At 39.6% G+C, this 20,375-nt stretch overlaps 1 protein-coding gene across 1 annotated transcript in view; it reads right to left on the bottom strand.

Annotated features, from left to right (window-relative positions):
* The window catches only part of tenm4 (teneurin transmembrane protein 4), a 113,531-nt gene that overhangs the window by 13,078 nt on the left and 80,078 nt on the right, over positions 1-20,375 (bottom strand). Inside the window, exons 17-25 of the mRNA XM_020928547.2 lie at positions 20,064-20,183; positions 16,118-16,379; positions 14,153-14,420; positions 13,929-14,072; positions 12,563-12,812; positions 9,876-10,108; positions 9,073-9,227; positions 4,536-5,413; positions 409-581 (exon numbers count right to left, since the gene is read on the bottom strand). Of these exons, the coding sequence (XP_020784206.1) occupies positions 409-581; positions 4,536-5,413; positions 9,073-9,227; positions 9,876-10,108; positions 12,563-12,812; positions 13,929-14,072; positions 14,153-14,420; positions 16,118-16,379; positions 20,064-20,183 (2,483 nt within the window). The remainder of the gene's footprint in view (positions 1-408; positions 582-4,535; positions 5,414-9,072; positions 9,228-9,875; positions 10,109-12,562; positions 12,813-13,928; positions 14,073-14,152; positions 14,421-16,117; positions 16,380-20,063; positions 20,184-20,375) is intronic.

Here is a 20,375-nt window from a genome sequence, read left to right as displayed (position 1 = left end):
CCTCTCTTCATCATAAAGACACTTGAGGGGTCAGGCCAAGGCCTTTAGGGTAAATCTATCCAAACGAAAGGTCAGATGATTCATGGGCAACTTTCTGCAGGCACTTTAATAGAATTCTACAGTGGATTCAATGTTGAATGCTGAAATCTGCATATGTATAACTCTGCACAAGTTTAAATGGATACATTTTGCCAATTCATAGTTACAAAATAATTATATAATATATATTATCATATAATCATAATCTTTGCTCAAAAGCGAATTTTAATAAAGATATTTAAAAAAATTATTGACATCCATTGTGTATTGTAATCCTATGCTAAATATTAAAGATGTTTTTGTGCGGGCATTTGGCTTTAGTTGGGAAACCTGTGCACCTGCTCTGTTTATGCACAGTAAAGCACTCACCCTGCATGAGTGTGTAGAAGGTGCCAGAGGCTGACAGGTTGGTGGTGGCGGTGATATCCTCTTTGTTGGAGCCCTCTGTCTGGATGCGGACCGAGCTGTCGGCATCCGTTCGGTAGCTGCTCACGCGGCCCGTGGGGTAAGTGACGTTAGTCAGACGGCCGTAACTGTCATACCTACAAAGACATACACTGATCAGAGGCAGAGAAGCCAAGCAGGGCACGTCACCTCAAACTGCAGTGGAGTACTACCACAACAGAATGACAAACAGTGTTGAGGGAAATTCACAGGGTATGCTTTTATGAGATTAGGATGATTCTCTGAAATACAAGGTAGACATGCATGAACAGATTAATGGGCTGAGGACCCACATTAGCAACACTTTGAAAGGGGTAGATGTCACACCAAATATGATCAAGAGGTAATAGAAAGTTTGGATGAAAGCCTATACGACAGTAAAAATATAATGTAATAATCATTTAATGCTATGTAAAACTATCCCTGAAATAACATTTTTATTTTAATGTTGAAAGCACTGCTGCAGGTATTTTACATTTAAAGTAGTAGACAGTTTACAAATATTATATTATATAATAAATAAAACTGTAATTAATGTAACCATAAAGTTATACGATAAACAGTTTTACAAATTAAGGGCAGTTTTCTTGAGCAATGCAGTATCTGCTCAGCCTACAAATCACTGTGTTCATCATGATGTGAATGGAGAGACTGTTTCATTTTATTCAGAAACTGCACTGACATCAACCATTTAAAGCCTTTAGACTGCTAGGGCTCTATGGTGGGACATACGATAACTATGTACTATAGTACGATCTCTGTATGCAGAGAATAGAAAACCATTCTCAATGTTGCTGCATGCCATAGTAAAGTAACAAATAGGATATCGGCATCTGGTTTACTGATATTTCTACAGTGCAGCCTTCTCAAGTACCCAGTATTGAAGGGAATAGTGGGAGACTTATGCCCTGATAAAAATGTTATTTCATTTCACATGTACTAGAGAGGAGAGATTCAGGAAATACGAAAAAAAAAAAAACTGTAAATTATGTAGAAAGCATTTGAATACTTTTGATTTGACTAATATTTCACAAGAGCAAGACATATTTCTGTGAACGTAGAAGACCTGGTTGACCTGGTTGTGGTCGGTTATGAGAGGTGTGCTGCTTTTGACTGTTCCTTTTACTGGACAAAGCGAGTGTTCCTGTTTGCCTTCACCTCTTCACAAAAGACCGCGCCCACACGACAGAGACCTCATTCTTCGCAGCCCAGCTTGATCACTGACCCAGAGTCTCTCGTTCTCAATTAGGGCCTGAAGCTGGAGCAATTCCTTGGGCTTCACTCCGGAGCTTTAATAGCTGTGGCCTGCTTCAACTCAACTGCCTATTAGCTGGCTTTCTGTGGACACGAAGGGCACGCAGGGGCACGGCGCTCGGCAGACGGAGACGGCTGCTTTCCCCCTGGATGGTCACAAGTCCATTCAGATTGCATCACCTTGTGTCACATGTGAGCTCTGTGACCTTTCATGCTGGGACAATGCAACAGGCCAGGTTACTCAAGCTTAACAGTTATTATTGTAGTATTTCCCAGTTGTTTCATGTTGATTGTTTTATCAAGCCCCAGATAAAGTAATATTTTAATGTAATGTTTTATTGCAATATTGTTTTATGGCACTGTAGATAAAATTCAATATTTGTGGCATTTACTTTTGTTTGTTTTTTTTTGTTTTCTTTCATTAAAATGGCAATAATAAATCCAGAAAAAAATGCAGTTGTTCAAAGATAAGATCAACTTACAAGTGTTGGAATTATTTAACAACAATTTTGTGTGTTGTTTTATTTGAGGTAAAACTGATTAAATGTTTTTGGGCTCAATATTTGACAATGGGAAACAATATGACTGACAGACATGTGTTAAATGTGAGCATTCCTGCCCCCTTAATTGGAGGCTAAAGCTGCAATTAGGCATCCAGTGAAAGTGCATGATTTAATGTATTTACAGTAACCTTTAAGTATAAGCACTTATCATAGCAGCAGAAACGCCAGGAGGCCAGCTGAGCATCTGTGTATGCTGCAAATGTCAATGCGCATGATGTGGTCAAGGGTGACACCACAACCACTAAACACACAATCTCTTTTGTACTACACTTTGTCCTTGTGCTTCCCTCTGTCGCTCTATAGGTTACAGGATGCAAGCAAGCATTAATTAATATGGCTAAAATGGTTAGCTGTGCACTTTGGTGAGCAGAGATAAATGGACATTGTGATGCTAGCAAATTATTGTTTACACCCGCGGGTGGAGAAGTGACCTTCAAAGCTAATTATTTAACAGCAAACACTTTTCATTGGCTCTTAATAAAGGATTGGTGAGCTGAACGGCTTGGAGGTAAATATAATCTTGACAGAAATGTATGAGGCAAACAGTAAAAGAGAAATGATTTGTTCAATTAGATGCGGTACATACTGTTGTCTTCATAAAGAAATGTTTAATTAGTTTTTCATTGCATTTGTTTTCACTTGGTAAAAAATACAGAATAAAATACTTTCTACAATGGAATGTGAAGGGTGCTTACCAAAAACCCTCTGGGGGCTTAAAATGTGGTGACCTCCAAGTGCATAAGGCTATAATAAAACTGTGGAAAATTTATATTTGTAGATTATGAGAGATAATAATGGACAAGTGTAGTTATTCAGAAGCAGGTATTTTAAAGAGTTTTCGAACTGACATTGTGAAAGCTCTATTGTGTTTTGTAACTTGTGTTTTCAGAAAAGTACCACAGCAAAGGGAATAACAGTTGGATAATTAAAAACTTAAATATTCGGTGTTTTGATATTGCATCTGGAAGCAGCATTATAGAGAACAATGTGAATCTTTATATAACAAGATCTTGAAATCCTCAAGTGTCTTTTCTGTGCATCATTGTTCTCATATTAAACAGCTGAGACACAAAAACTTGTCACCACCAGCAGCCATTTTATAAAAAGCCAGGAGAAATAATTGACTATTCTAACCACCCACTGAACTTGTTTTTGTTGAGGCTGGAGGCAATCAACTCTACCTTGAGATATGGCCGTGCTTGGCTGCTCTGGGTGCCATTTTCACTGCATCGTTGTCTCAAATGACAACCAAACGCAATGCAGGTGATACAAGACGTCTGCCTAAATTAACTGGAGGAGCTGATGTGACGTCAAAGTGTTATATTACGGCAGTGAGGTGTAACAGATGCCTGGTCAGCTTATCTGCTTAATCACACATTTTGAAATCATCCAATTAGCAAAGTTTCCCAATTGAATTAAGCTACAGTACAGATTGCACGGTAACAAAAATGTTACTACAACCTATTACTTAAAGGTGCAGTATGTAGCATTTCTACCTGTTTGTCTCTATGGAAATGTTAGTGTTTTGTCTAGAAAGTTTCACAACATAGACCGAACCTACCTATGGGAGGGAGAAAAACACGTTATAGCACTATGCTATATCACAGTTCAGATCTGTGGAGAGTCACCCCTATTCACAGAAGGAATTATTGTGTTTTTGAGTAATAGAAACACCTGTAATTTATAAATGCTAGATGGAAATGTTTAAAGTCATACCATGGATCATTCCAGGCAAAGCAATAACATCTCCATGGAGACCCTCCACCAGTAAAGATATACCTTTACTCTTACAGTCTTTTTTTATATGAATGCATGGTTTGTCCTTTACATGTCTATTGTACAGATAAGTCAGTAAAAACATATGTCTAGATTGCAGATATATTTGTTTTAAATTGCTATAATCATGACAACTACACAACATATTATAATCATTATTTTCTTTAGAGGCAATATGTGACCATCATCATTTAAAAGTGCTAGTTTTATCTGCTTTTCATTGGCCCTATATAAGATATAACATTGCAGTATGTTATGTATGTAAATATAGGTTGTTGTTGATCATGAAATGATATTCGCCATATTGGACTTGCAAGTAATGGACATCAATTTAATCCCATTTGGCATCGTAACACATAATAGCAACAATCAGATAAAACAAATGAGGTCTGTATGAAAGTTGCTTGGCAGAAATTCAGTTATTGACAACATGTAAAAAATAATATATTGGGTACTTACTCATAGAAGGTTGTCCATCCATTCTCATTAGTCTTCGTAGCTAGAAGTCCTGAGCTGCCGTGGTAGGTCATCAAGGCTAACTCTTGACCCTGAGCTCCAACGCTCTTCAGAGCACTGTTAGTTCCCATGGTAAACCAAAATGTCCGTCCATCAGGAACCATGAGCCACAGAGGCATCCCTGTAGTGTCCCGTCTTATAATGATTGTATTTTTGTTTTTGTCTGTAATGGTGCTCAGATCTCCTGCTCCACTGTAAGTAAGGTTATACAGATGGTCTCCAGTAGTCAGACTTTGTGTATAAATATGGCTGCCATTGGAGTCAAAAAGATAGAGCTCGTCATTAATGGGAGATGACACTTCATACATACTGAGAGGGTTCAGAAATGGCTTGTTTTTGCGCACATAGCGGATTCGGATGTTACCCAAATCTGCAATGTAAAGTTCTCCGTCTGGGCACACAGCCAGAGAAGATGGAGCATTGAGTTTAGCATCTTTAGCATAGCCTTCATCGCCTGAGTAGCAGTCACAGTTTGCATCATTCTTACAGTCACAGCCACTCGGAGCCCCAGCCACAATAGAGATCTCTCCATTGGTGGACACCTGTCGGACTCGGTTAATTTTCTTCTCATCCGACTCAGCGATGTACAAAACACCAGTGTGGGAGACAGCCAGGGCATTAGCAGACTCCAGCGTAGCATGAATAGCCACTTTGCTCATGAGGAAGTGGTCGATCCCAGGGACTTGGCAGTGCATGGGGCGTCCAGCCACAATTCGGACCTGGTGGTTTTCTGAGATCTGCAGCACCACGTTGTTATCCAGCACATAGAGGGAGTTGTCCATGGGACTCACAGCCAGGTCTGTGGGCCACTCTAGACGCACCTGTAACACATAATACAGCACCAATGTGAACTAAATATTTTTATTAAATTTTTTCTGAATTTTCCTTGAATGAAAAGCTTCACTATGCATTATAAAATACTCTGTTGTGAACAAAAGCATTTTATAATCAGATAAGCAATAAATAGCAGTGGGTAGCATCTTAAAGGGGGAGAGCACAAAAAGATGACTTCAAAGATCAAAGATAATAACAATAGCAAACAGAGGACAGAACAAGGAGACAACAAGGAGAGGTCATTCAAATGATCAGATTAACTGGAAAAAGCACAGAGCCATTGATCACAAAAGGTACCAAAAGCCTGGTCTGTGCATCCTTCACTGCACTGTTTTCCTCTATATGAGTGATTCATTTTGTAATGACAAGAGATTGTATGGGTCCTTGAAAAGAACAGGAGAACACTCACAAAACTGAAGGAGTAGCCAGTTCCAGGCCACCTAAATGATGACTTATTGTTCCCTGAACAATGTATCGGGCTTTTAACAAATTGGAATGATTGGAATCATCCAATTTGCTAGTCTCCCTCTCACTTATGATCCAAGAAGGATCTCTTAGGACCATGATATTAAGTGCCATATTTCAATACAAGCCGTGGAGCACCAACAAAAGAGACTGATTAATCCCTGGTCCACAGCACAAAGACAAGATCATGTCTATTATAAAAATTCTGTCTTGGCAGGGCCTTGGGTACTCTATGTCACAAAGAAAAATAGGGAATGGGAAGGTGATCAAATTCTTGTAATTGCATGAAATGAATAAACCATGTGATCTTTCAGTGAACAATGAGTTTATGTAAGTCAGTATATGTCAAATAAAAAGCTATAATCCCCTTAAGATAATGAGCTATTGTTTCTATCAAATGAACAGAATCTAATTTGAGTAATGCACACAGGACACATCCACTCTCAGTCTCATCTGAAAGTCAGGACTTTAACATGAAAAGACATTGGGCACATATCACACAAGAGTCTGTCGGGGAACACAGACTGCCTTTGAGGGAACAAAATTGCATTTACTAGAAAATTAAAGGGAGACTTTCTATTTCTTAAAACCTATTTCTTGTCAACACTGGCGGTTAAATATTTCATGAGGCTGTGTGTGGAGTGGCTCAGGGGAGCTGCCTGTAAGGAGGTTTTCACGCCACTCTGACTGATGAGGGGATATTTCCCGAGCTGCTGTCCCATATGCTGTAACCCGATCACTACCTCACCGTTCAGCAGTGGGGCAGCTGTCAGCAACTCTCCAATACACCAAATGGAATCAAATCAGAACTATTTATACATATATATTTGAACTTGTATCAGAACTTTAATGACATTTTTCCATTAGTAATGTCTGGACTATTTTCTCATGCCAGCGGGATGCCTTTTTGAGAGGAGTACATGTCATTATTTGAAGTCGGTCTCAGATTTGAATTGAATGTCACAGCCAGAGCCTTGATAAAGCTTTCTGAAGCAACTAACACCCTTGTAATGTGTTTAAGTGATGTTGTTTTAAGACATGGCTTCTCTCCACATCTGAGCACAGCAGGAGCCATGCCAAGAAGATTTTTAAAACTTCAAAAATGATTCCCCCAACAAGTAAACGCAGAGGACCTTGATGTAAACAAATTAAAATATATTTGAACAAGGTCAAGTTCCTGTTCTGGCATGGTATTAGAAAGTTTATGCGGCGAAAGGTTACAGAGTTTTGCTGCAGTGCACAGATGGCATGGCAAGATATCAACGACCTTATCAGATGAGCGACAGAATTATGAGTCATTTTGGTCTCAAACAGGTGAGGGCTGGAAAAGTAATGACCACTGTGATGAGGCTCCTCCAGAGAAATGCTGATCCAGAGGCAGCACAGGGAGTGTTTGAAGGAGGAGTGATATGAATATTTAATAGATGCTTTTTACTGTCTTGTGCTGCAGAGCTAGTGTGATTTGCCATTGTCAGAGGTGCCTTGAGCTGGCTGTGTGGAGAGTACACAGAGGTATGTGCTGAGGAGCTACTAAGGTAAAGGTCACAGGGGCTTAGGAGTTCCCCAGGGCCTTGAAATATGCAGCTTCATCCACTGAATACATCATACAACATGTACACAAAAGTTCTCTACTCCCAGACCCCCCTATGGACTTGACAGCTGGCCGAGTCAGTATACTTTTCACAGTACCACAACAAAAAAGAGGAGTGACTCAGATGTTAACATAATGCACCAAACATAGTTTTGGATTTTACTTGGATGCACAACCTCACCTCTACAAAGCTGTAACAAAGCACTAATATATTAGCTATATATTTTACAAGAACTGACTTAAAATTTTATGTTGAAATTAGGTTACAACATTTACAGCAATTTTCCACACTGTTTACAAATTTAGGTCACAAAAGTGCTTCCACTTATAGTTTTAACTACGTTTCAGTACTATGAAGACAGTACATTGTATTTAAATGCATAACAATTTCAAATGTTTGTAAAAAAATAAAACAATTAACAATGTTATTTCTTTATTAAAAAAAAAAAAAATCTGCTGTTAGACCTGTCTGCATGAAAAATATAAACACTACAAGCCAAACTAGACAGCATTTACTGGTATTCAGTTAGATGAAAATGAAAACATGCATGACTCTAAATTAAAAATTACTGTTGTGGAAGGCTTTACCTGAATTACATAAATAGTTCAAGGGAAATAGTGCAACAGCAGCAGGAGAGTGCAAAGGGGGCAGAGCATTCACCTCCAAAACAGAGTCCATGGAGTGACCCCAGCACACTGTCCTTGCCTGGGGGAAGTGCTACACATGCTGCTGTATGTCTGCTTATGTAGCGCTCTGTGTTTGCCTGCATTACCGAACATGTGTGCATGAATCAGTGGCCGGTGGGGTTAAAGGTCATCCTCCTTACTCCCTGCAGCTGTAGGTCAACACTATATCGGAATGGGGTTCTGTGGATGTTTGACACAAACTGCATGCCCCAGGACTAGAGTGTCGCTATAGGTTTAGCTCAAACCACTGCTTCTGCTCTAAACATTTAATTTGTTTGGCAAAAAAATGACGATGTCTTTATTGGCAAAATTAAGTGCATCATAAGATAAGTTAAAGTTCACAGTAGGCTTGTTTATGTTCTCTTTTACCTAACTTCTAAATTCTCAAGGCTAATAATATGATGGGGGCAACTAAAATGAATATTGTTAAAATGCTAATTATTGTTGAAATACAGCGGCTTCTAGGGAATTTACCTTTTAGATATTTTTTATGAGAATATATTGTAAACAATTCAAGGCTTTCGGCTTCTGTTACATGTAACATGATTTTTTCTTATTCAGAAAATACATTACAATTTTCTACGGCAACATTTAAATTTTTTTTTAGCATTCTGGATTCATGGACATGCAAAACTGGCTCTGGCCCCTCATCTGCAAGAATAACATCACCACATACTAAAATTTGAAAATCACCAATACTAGTGGTACAGAGCTGAGTTTAAGCCTGTAAGTATAGCAGCTGGTTGAAAAGTAGGCAGGCTGACTTTCAGAGTGGGCAGGTAGCATCCACTTTCAGAACAAAAGCTCACTTGGGACCAGAGGGAGAGGGAAGCACGGGGTCATTGAAGGAGAGATGGAGGTTAAAAAGCCAGCGCCGGCTGTATGGGCCACAGAGGGTCGTACCTGAGAAATGTCCATGACAGCATCGCAGCTCATAGGTCGGGCAGAGGTCAGGTCATTAAAGCCCAGAAGAGTGGAGATGATGCCGTTCTGATCAATCCTACGAATCATGGCTCCATCCACAAAGAAGATTACCCCGTACTTATCCACAGTAATGCCTGCAGATAGGGAAAATTATCATTATTTATTTAGATTATCAGCAATTTAATTTGAGGACACAACATTGTCAAATGACAATAAAAGGTTCCTTACTGCGGTGAAAATTAAAGACTAACAATAGCTGTGGAAACTAATGCTTAAATTGATTTTTAGAATCAATAATGGGGAACAATAGAAACATCAAAATAGATGATGCCTACTGTAGATATCGATTCAATTAGAACAGGAATTTCATCAATACAGTCTCATTCTCTAATGCTCTTTCAGACGCCAATAAAGCCTGGCAGTATTATATGAGAAAAACCACAGTATAATCAGTTGTGTGACAGGAACTTTTACAGTTTATCTAGGGAGAGTTTAATTAAAAAGGTAAAGAAAGAAACATCACATTTAGCTGAGTAAGGACTTAATGTTATGTTTTGACACCTATATTACACAGGTTGGGTTCGTGTGTTTAGGTTTAAAATTTCTAATTACTGGGCCACCACACATGAAACAAAAACTGGCACCAAAATCAAAAGTGAAATAACAAATAAGAGAGTGTACAACATTTGTGGATCATAACTTTAGCTATTTCTTCAAAAACTTAATACATTTTCTGCTCTCCATCTGAAATTATGACACATGGACACTACACATTGCCGCACCTCTGGGGTTAGTGAGTGTAGCCTCCACAGCCTTCCCTCCATCTCCACAGCGCGTGTCATCATACGGCAGACACTGGTCGCCCGTCCCTGCCACCAGCTCCAGGTTCTTGGCCACATCCTTCACCACATTGAGAGACTTCACCTTAAACACTTTTCTGCTGCTGGTGTCAGAGAGGTACACAGCTCCATTCACTGGACTTGTAGCCAGGTAGTACTTATGAGCTGGACTGTTGCTAGGAGAAGCAGAGGGAGAGCAAGCTAGTCAATAAAACTGCTTTCAACAAAAACATCATGTAATGGACAAATTGATTCAGAAGCCAATTTGAGACATTAACATTTAAAGTTAGGACATAGAAAATATAAAACATTGGATGTGGACACAAAGTACATTTTAGGAACAGATACAAAATCTATATTATGGTACCCTCTGGCATCTTTTCTGCATGTATTTATATTGTGTATTATATTGTCAAAACAGGAATAGTTTATGTCTTTGCAAAAGGAGCGGAGAGAGAAAAATACTACTTGTTGTTTGACTCGGTTATCTTGCCACCTGAAGGCAGCATTAAAACACATTGTCTAAGGGTGGCCCCTGTTATTGCTAAAATTACACAATATATTTTTTCTTTCCCGTGTGACTTTTTAACAGTACATAAATGCATTGCTGGAGCTGCAATTCAAACACATTATGTAGCTATCAACAAGAGATTCCACCACAAAAAATATCCTATTAAACCCCAGACCAAGTCAACAAAGTAATCCTTTGTATCCACAGGAGGTTGCACAAAATGACAGACAGACAAAAGAACTGAGCAAAACCAATCCCTGTTGGTAGGACTAATGCAATCTACCAACAGGCTCCTGACTGAATATAAAAAAGATGCCTGAGCAATAAAAATATCAGAATTTACAAACTACTTACAAAAGTGTAAAAACTAAACGAAAGAAAACTTTTGCCAGAAAGGTTGTTTGTATTCAATGAACACATAGATATGGTCATTATCACATTGTGATATAGACAAATTAACCTCATCTTGATGTATATTGGTGAGAAGCATGTGTTACATGTGCTGCACTATCAGGGCTAAGTAAAACACATTTCTGACAGAGCTGATAAGTATTAAGAAAAAAGCTGTCAGCAGGATGTCATTGAAAGTGGATTAAGACAAAACTCAGCAATAACCTTGAGGCCACAAGAGGACGTGATAGAGCCTATTTTCATTTTATTATTATTTTATATATAAAACCACAAAGAGGAAGACCAGTGGTGGTTCTCTCAAATTGTTAGCTTTCAGCAAACGATTTTAAATGACAATTGACCTTCAGTGAATCAGTGTTGATAGGGCTTAGATGTAAACCTGAGGCACATGTTGCCATCAGCCACTGTCAAATCAGACTGATCTGTTACTTCAGAGCACAGAGCAGGTACACGATGGTTCAATGAATGCTCTCTTGAGTAGGTCACTAGCAACCCTCAATAAACAGATTCTGCTTTGCATCCTATCTGCCATGTGCAATCGCCTGATACCTTATCAGCTGCAAGTCGCATGTAGAACAGTGTCGGTCCCCCAACGTGTTTCAAACTATTCGCTGACCTTGAGCTGTGGCTGCACACTCCATCTATATTCACTAACAATATCTAGTTTGTTGAAGATAATTGGATTTTGCTGCATGCTGGCATTGCATCAGGGCTGAACAGGCCATGTGGATGGAGCGTCCGTAGTAGGGGGTCAATGAACACTACATTGAGATCACCCACGTCAGTCCTATCACTAGTGCACACATGAGCAGGAGGTTGCCACCCATTTTATACAGTCACACGCTGTGTACTCCAAGGATAAATCTTCTTTTTAGCATGCAAATACCTTTGGAGTACAGAGACCAAAGGATGAAGGCACTGGCATTTCTCTGCTTTGTAAGGGATGTAAAGTTTAGAGGCATGTTCAGCACATCAAATACATCAAGTTAAATATATATAATACAAATCTGGGGTCTTCACCAAACCAGGAGGATCTGTTAAAGTGTGTGGTGATAAAACAAAGCCTAGTAACTTTTCATCTTCAAAGTGACTACAAGCCGCTCAGGCAAAGTCATGACCTCTTGATTGAAAATCAATCAATAGCCCTTTGCCCAACACAAGTGGTCTAAAGACAGGCGTACTCTCACCTCCATCTGCTGCTGGAACAAATTCACCTGCTCCAGAGACCAGATACAATCTAGTCCTGCTCCATAATAAATTGGCACATGTCACAGATTTATCAAACCCATTGTATTGTCCAGTATGAACTGATGTTCCCTTATGAAGCCACAATGCCTTAAAACATAGTTCACTTGGCATATAGTTTATAGTTAATAAGCAGAAGCTGAAAGACGTTGAAAAGAGATAACAAGAAATAACACTGTTGCCTAGTGTCCTTCTACACTCATACACAACATATCTTACCTATGCCTGAAGTCTTTATTTCTGTATGCCCACAGAAGCAGAAAATGAGAAGAAAAGAGATAGAAGGCATATGTTAGTTGTTAATGAGAGAAAGCAGTGGTTAGTGAGATACTACTACACAGGTGAATTTAAACACAAAACAAACAGTTTTGCACTATTAGTGCATTCTCTGCATATTTATAGCCTCTGCAGTAGTAGTATCAGCTGATGCTTAGGAAATGATCAAGAGAGCTGGCTGTGTTACCTGAGCTCCAAAACGCTTGTGACATTCCCTGTGGTGAAGATCCTCCTCACGTAGTTAAAGTCTCCCACATAAAGACTCCCGTCAGAGCCACAGGCCAGAGCCACGGGGGCCAGCAGCTTGTTCCCATCAGCCAGCCCATTACAGCTGGGACAGGAGATACTGCGTCTGCGCCCATTCCCCATCACACTGCCGATCACAGGGGGCTGCTGGGAGATGAAGACGTTCTCTCCATTGCCCATGTGAAGAATACCTGACCGAGGCAGAGGCATACAACAGGTTAGCTAACTGTTGATTGGGTTTTTGTTTTCAGGAAACAGGTGTGTGGCCAAACACGGTGCTATTTGTGGCAGCTACATTTTACAGTACTTTAAATGAGTGCAGGTGCAGTTGGGAAAAATCTTTTATGTATCATACATGTTTTGGGGGAATGCAGTATTAAAAACACACCTGGAAACATTGAATATATTAACACAAAATACTGCATATATATTACGTTCATATTTATTAAAATGAATAAATTGATTAAAATCTGTGCAGTAAGTAAAAATATATGTCTTATGTGATTTCAGTCTGTGCACCCAAACACATTTTCTCCCAACTGGTTTGCAGTAATTTTGCCAATAATTCTGGAAAATGTTCAAATATGTAAATGTAAAGATGTTCTCACTGCCCAATCAGGGTAATCATATTTGAAATTCAGCATCTGTGTCTGTGCTTGTTTTTCTCTCTGGTCATAGTGGGTGACCTGAGTTCTTTGAGCAGTGAAACATTTGGTGCATCAAAAAGCATCAGTGGAGCATCGCTTCCCTGGGTCATGGTTTAATCATAGGGACTGGTGCAGTGAGCGGCAGGACTGATACCAATTAAATCCTCAGTGATTCTAAAAATGCAGGACCTGAACAAGACAGGGGTGATGAAACGAAGACTGGGGGAGGGCAGTGGAAAGGGACGCTCAGCAGGTTCAGTGTGACAGATCAAAGTGGCACCTTCCTAAGCACTTATCGTATAAGTATGCCTCGTCTCCTCCGATGAGCCTTTACAGCTATAAACACGGAGTCCAGCCAAAACCAGGGACAGTGACGGCCAAAATCCTCTCTTCCTTTTCCGCAACAATCAGTAATTTGGCAGCAATAGAAAAATACATCCCTTTCACCTGCTCTCACAATAGAAGTTGTATTTATGGGGACAAACTATTTTAAGAATGCCACCACAGGATGCAGAGAGAGAGAGAGAGAGAGAGAGAGAGAAAGAAAGAAATCAAAGCAAACTGCCTCCTCTGTCAACCCTATAATTTGTAAAAAATGTCATAAATGCATAAAATAAACAATGTCAAAAAGACAATGGATAATAGATGAAGAAGCCTCACCACTCTGTATATTGAGAGCGTGATGCTTATCAACTGTCCATCCACCCAATTTGGACGCAGTCTTCTCATATCCTTGGAGAACAGCAGTCCTTTTCTCCCACAAAATAAGGTCCGGACATGACTCATACTCAAAACCAACAGATACTAGAAAAGATAAAAGATAGAACAACATCTAAATGGCTTGAATATTAGATTTGGCAAAGCAATGATTCTTATATACTTACCAAAAGCTTCAGACAGCCCATAGACTTTCTGACTGTAGACATCTGCCTTGTCCCATACAAAATCATAAGAGAGGTTCGGGGCAGCGGGGAACCACTTTCTGAACAGCCTTCCCTCCACAGCGACCATGAGGTGAACTTTCATCAAGTTGAAAGGGATTGTGGGATGGGTCAGGGTCACTCTCAGTATTGACTTGTAACCTGCGGTCCTGCTGCTTAAATAGCTGAGCTTCATATCCGTTCCTGGAATGGGCACTTCCTCCTGCAGAGACTAGATGCAAAAACAAAGTATGTTTATTGGCAGAAGTGAAAATACATTCCACTATGTTAGTAAATATGGCTGGGTTCACTTTCATTACCAAAGGTTGTAATAGCTTTATTTAAAATAACCATCTCAACAGATATCATATGCGTAGGTTTCACAATTGCAGCAGTAAGTGGATCTATATTTCTCATAGAGCAGCTTTAAAATACTATTCTACAGGGAACAAGAAAAAAAAAAAAATCATTACAGAAAATATACTTCAGACATTATTAGAGAACTACTGAGATTTCTTCATTATATACAATAGCAAGTTTATTTAAAAAATTATCCAATAATAGCAATAGCTTTGTTGGTACAACTGTCTTCTACAGTCCATATAACAATAGCATTAATTGAATACTCCTGGGTTCCACAGCTAATATTTTATATAAAGAGCAATAACAGAAAGTTTAGTGGAAGGCTATGACAAAAGCTCAGACAGCTGTCTGCAGTCGTCCTCAAACTCCAAACAAGTCTCTACGTAAGTCTTGCTAGTAAATTATTTAGTTTTTAAAATGTTAAAATAACAAAAGGGAATCTATGGATTTAGCATAGAAAAACTGTAAACTCAGCTACACACTAAAGCTTGAAATATAGGCCATAAATCACCTGAGTGAAGTATTATTTAAAAACAAAAACAACTAGGCATTCATTAGGTAAATGAATGAATGTTTTTGATTTGTGCACCTACAATGTCTTGGGAGAAAATGCCACAAAAAGCAGGCAATGTAATAATCATCAATCTGCAACAAGAGAGGAGTAGCCCAACAGTAAATTTTCTGCACTGGGCAGAGCAATTACACGGGAGAGATAGAAATCACAGCTTTGCCATGACGGAGAGAGGCAGTACTTCACTTTTAACAGATAAACAGCCTTCAGAGTCTCTTTTAGATGAGTGGCATGAATCATTCTGCACGGACCCATTTAGATCCCCACCTGGAGTTTGGTAGCAGGCGTAGGTGTTTGGGGGGAAAGGGAGTAGTCTTGAGCTAGAACAGGGTCATGTGTGAACGAAGCCAGAACTGATAGAGTTGCATTTTTCAATCTGGCAATTTTCTTATTATTTACCCAGGAATTTACCAGGAATATGGAGGGAAGGTGTATGTGTGAATAAAAACAGAAAACTGCCAGTGCCACCATTTGGTTTCATCTCAGTCAAAGTATAAACCTAACCGTGATCTTAACCTTAACCTCACTGAAAAATATAGTCAAAGAGCATAACCACCACGAACACGAAGAGGCTTTAGTACAATTGTTTAGGGGGCATGGAGGCACTGATGCATCGACAAAAAGTAAACGTGTTTTAGTCATAATTTTACATCTAAATTAGTTTATTAGACCTGGCAGCACAGATGAATAGAAAAACACTGTTTAATGGAGGTTACCATGGCTGCAATAGGACATTAAGTCCCACCACCGGACAAAATGCCAAGCTTTTAGGGAGTCCCCGTGAGTACCAGCATGGTTTCCGGGTTATAAGCTTGGTTTCCTTGGTTACACTAGCGGTAATGTTGGATTCTCATTCAATGTAAGTAGAGCTTTGCTATGTGAGAAAGCATTGAGAGCCAGTGTGAACAGGGCAGATGCAGAAATGGATGATTGTTCAGACATTTTGTGGCCAGGCATAGTCTGGAGCTTATGTCTAAATGGGATCTTATAGTTACCTGAATTTCCGGTACAATGTTGCCCCTCTCAGAACAGGAGCCAGCAAAGGCAGTGAGGGGAGCAGGGGCGACGATGGGGCTGGGACGGGTGAAGCTGCTCAAGTCACAACTTGGGATGTCGTTCTCCTCGTGCCGCATTACGATGGTATCCATGACGAAGAAGCGTCCCCAAGGCAACCACAGCGTGTGTTCCTGAGTGATGAAGGGGGCACGCTCAAAACGCAGGCCAATGGCAATTCCCCCATTGGTTACCAAGTCAAAACTGCAACACAGACATTGCCACAGAGATGAGTATTGATTTTGTCGATGAAAGATGAATTACAGGCTGTGTGTTCATTTGGCAGGCGTAAAAGTATTAGTTGACAGATTCTGTGTTTGAAATATTAAACGTACCTTCCCACCACTACTCATATTGATATCACAGGCATCTAAACAATATATTCATGATTAAGATGAATGGACAATCAATAAGGTTTTGCTTTTGGCTAAAATAAGCCTGCATGCTTCCTTCCTGAATAAACACAACAATAAAAAGCTTTGATGTGCAATGAAATCTTTTATCTCTGTGGCTTTTTAGACCACTGAAAAAGACAAATAGAAGAATATTTTCCCAATTGCCCATGGATGCCCTTGTTTATCCCTGTTTATTTTCCGAATGCGTTAGAAAGCCACTGAGATGAAGCGCTTCTTAAATAAGTTTTACTGCCAACTATTATGATTATATTTATAAGAAATTGTAGTATTTTTCAACAAAGCAAGAATGTAGAGAACATATGTTATCAAAAGCTGCTGATGTGTTACTGATGAGATGAAATAAATATGGTTTAGTCCAAGTGCAGGTTCCACAGTTTCGCGCTCTGCTCCGTTCTCCTCAGCTTCTGTTCACACTTTCATTTGAGGGAGATGTGTGCTGCAGGAGGGGGCAGACGCCAGCTCGCTATCGATTGCTGAGACGATATGGCTGTCCACTCTAACATCAGTCTAAAAGCCCTGCAATGCAACCCCATCTGCTCTTATGTAAAAGTGCCTCTCCCTTTGACCTGAATCAGTCTCAGTCTCTGGCACTTTCACGACTTCTGTATCGCCACTACAGCATCCTTGCACCTGCGCTTGTCACTTTTCTTTAAAAGCCAATTAGCACCTGGTCACTGCTGTGTGCTCCTGGGACCAGACCTCATCCTTATATAGAAAATATGTTTGCTAAAATTACAGGTAGAGATCTAGTCCAAAAAGTGTCCTGTGAACTGCGTAACCTCCCTCTCTGTTCAAGATACTAAATTAAGAAGTTGTCCTCTTTCCTTATGGGTAAACTCTAGCAAATCATTGAAAAACAACTATACAATAAATAAATACATAAATAATTAAATAAATAAGTAAATAAATAAATAAAAAGGAAGAATAAACTCATGATGTAAACTAAAACTACAACTAATTCACTCCATGCTTTTTTCCTTTCTGTTGTGGTCCCTATAAGTCCACAAATACAGTTCTTCATTGACTAAGACACCAAGTAATCGACTAAGCCCTGATAGTTATAAACCAATGTTCACCCACCCTTGAAGTTTCGCCCTTAGCCCTCGATGAGTAAAGTAAGTTTTAGTGGTGATACAGAGGTTGGGACCTGAGAAGGTTGAGATGGTGCGCCACTGTAATGTCCTATTAGACACGCATCTGCACCCAGTCAGTCTGAATGACACCTACAGAGTTGCGGCTATGCACAGTGAAAACACTAGTGGACACATAGCCATGGGCTGCGTGGCCAATCGATGAGGGGATTCACTGGCCGTTATCAATCATGACAACAGCCTTAAGCCATGTGACAAAACTTATTAAGCTAGCCACAACAGCTTTGTTTGTGTGCGCCTTCAGGGAATGCATCAAGCTTTAAGAGTTAACCCTGCCAATGAACTCACTCACACAAATTATATGCACTAATTTCCCATGTTACCACAGCTGTATTATATATTTATGAAGTAAATGTGGTGGACTAAAAGGTAAAGTGAATCAAGGACAAAGAAATATGCATTGGGTAATTGCTGTTGTTGATGTTTGAGTGAGCAAGAGCACGCTAGAATTAGCTACCTATCAATTAGGACTTCACTTAGGCCCTTGTTCATTAGAGTGGCTTCAATTAGTGTTTGTCTATATGCTCTTGTAAACTAATTTGAGCCTAATGACACAGATGCCATCTTGGAAATGCACAACATAATGGAGAACATGCCTCTCTAGCATTATTTAAGCATGTAAAATTGATAGTTGCTTATCCAACAATGCGAATACTCTTTAATCCAAAATAATATTGCTACTGCCTTAATAAGAAATAATATTACCATTACAGTGTAAAAGCTTGAAATATTTAATAACCCAATTCTCTTTTGCATGTAATTTGAGTAATGCATAAAACATGTGTGTATAAGTAAGCATTATAATGGCTGTCAATAAAATCAACAAACCACACAAAAATACTGGTTCACAGATATTCCATAAATGTATTTATTTATAGTGACAATAAGAAAGTGATGGCGTATTATAGCATAGACACTAACTCAGCTCTTTTGTTTATAAAAACTTTTCTGGACAGAGGATAAGGGGTAATTTAAAAACTAAGGTCCTTGGACAATAAAGAACACATCATAAAAATGAGTTGAGACAGCTTTCCCATTTCTAAGTGGCTGAACAGGTGCATTTCTGATTTCACGCTGCACTGAACCTGTTTACAGTGATTGCAGGGGAGTTGCAGGAGACTGGGCATGTTTACAGGGGAACCTGGGAGATGGAGTAGTGTTTACACATATGCTGGAAGGGAAAAAGGGTATGAAGCTTTGCAATCGAAAACGGACGGATGCATAAGAAAAATGAGACACGCATAAATGGCAAAGAGATCGAGATGGGGGAAGCCAGTGTGGAGGAAATGCCCCAAGACTCAAGGCCCAAGCAAAGCACAGGAAATATGAAGTGCCCAGAAAGGAGCATCTATGGAGCGGGAGGGGGAGATTAGACAAGGAAGAGCATGACGGGATGAAGAGCAGATGAAATAAGTGCGGAAGGGCCAGTTGATAAGGTGGAGATGAGAGATTTTTTGTAAAACCAGGACAGGGATAGGGGGCTGACAAGAAGACGGAAAGCATGAAGAGGAGCTAGAATCATCAGGATCAAACCGGCAGCACAGATGCAGGGCTTTTAAAGTCAGTGACTGATAAAAGTGTCAGGAGGAAGTGAGGCTTCCACAGCAAACAGCCATCCCTGCTGTGTTCTGACAGAGAGACTGGCTCTACTGCAAGGACCAGCTCAAACAAAGGGTATGTAGTAACAGCAAGCTGCCCAACAAAAAATGTATATATGGCAAATACACGCTGGAATATACCAATGCAAACACACCAATACATATCTTTACCTAAACATATGGTCACTATTTTAGGTGCAGGTAATAAAGCATAACAAATATATAAATAGAGCAAAAATGTGTATCAACTTTGGAAGAAAAGAAAGTTGGAGTGGGAGCCTTTACTGTCAGTCTTCCAAATTAAAGTTCCTAGAATGATACCGCAGCTTCCCATTTCTGGTTTAAACTTCAATGTTCCATTTTATTCTCTCTATCTTCAGTTGTCAAATAAATAATGTCCATCTGCAGCGTGTTTCATATGCTCTGGGAGCCGCTCTGAATTGGCGTATTTTATTCTTTTCCCCTCCCTGTCGCTACTGAAGCATAACTTATGAGTGTACCAGAAGGGCTTTGTTTGATTTCACTGGGAATTGAGCCGAGAACTCCAAAATTGGACCAAATGAAAGCACAAAGCAGATCAATGACGGCACAGTTTGCAGTGGCAACAGTGTTTTCCCCTCTATCATTACAATTCAGCACATACAAACAATGGTATTTGACAATCATTTGAATATATGGTCCCTATCTGTGCATGTGTGTCTGTTTTTGAAGTGTGGCTCTTACCTCCCGTCCTGCCGGGTGATTGTGTATCCGAACGATGGGTTGTTGATGAAGCTGATATTGACTCCAACCAGTGGTGTTCCGTCGGATGTTACAACTTGTCCTCGAATCACACAAGCATGACTGAAGAAAGAAACACATAAATAGTAAATTTGGTGGGTAAATTAAGGTAAACCAAATTTTAAAAGTAGCTTCTTTTTAAATCATCGTTTACACCCATTGTAGTATTTATAATGTAAAGAGTACATTGAAACAGCAGCATAAAACCATGGCTGAAAAATAATCCACACAGTTAAACAAGTAGAGAAGAAAACC

The sequence above is a fragment of the Boleophthalmus pectinirostris genome, unplaced genomic scaffold (assembly GCF_026225935.1).
Source record: "Boleophthalmus pectinirostris isolate CB_2022bp ecotype Guang Dong unplaced genomic scaffold, ASM2622593v1 HiC_scaffold_9, whole genome shotgun sequence".
Taxonomy (NCBI): Eukaryota; Metazoa; Chordata; class Actinopteri; order Gobiiformes; family Gobiidae; genus Boleophthalmus; species Boleophthalmus pectinirostris.
Note: the sequence above shows the minus strand (reverse complement) of the source record. Positions and strands in the feature narration are given on the sequence as shown.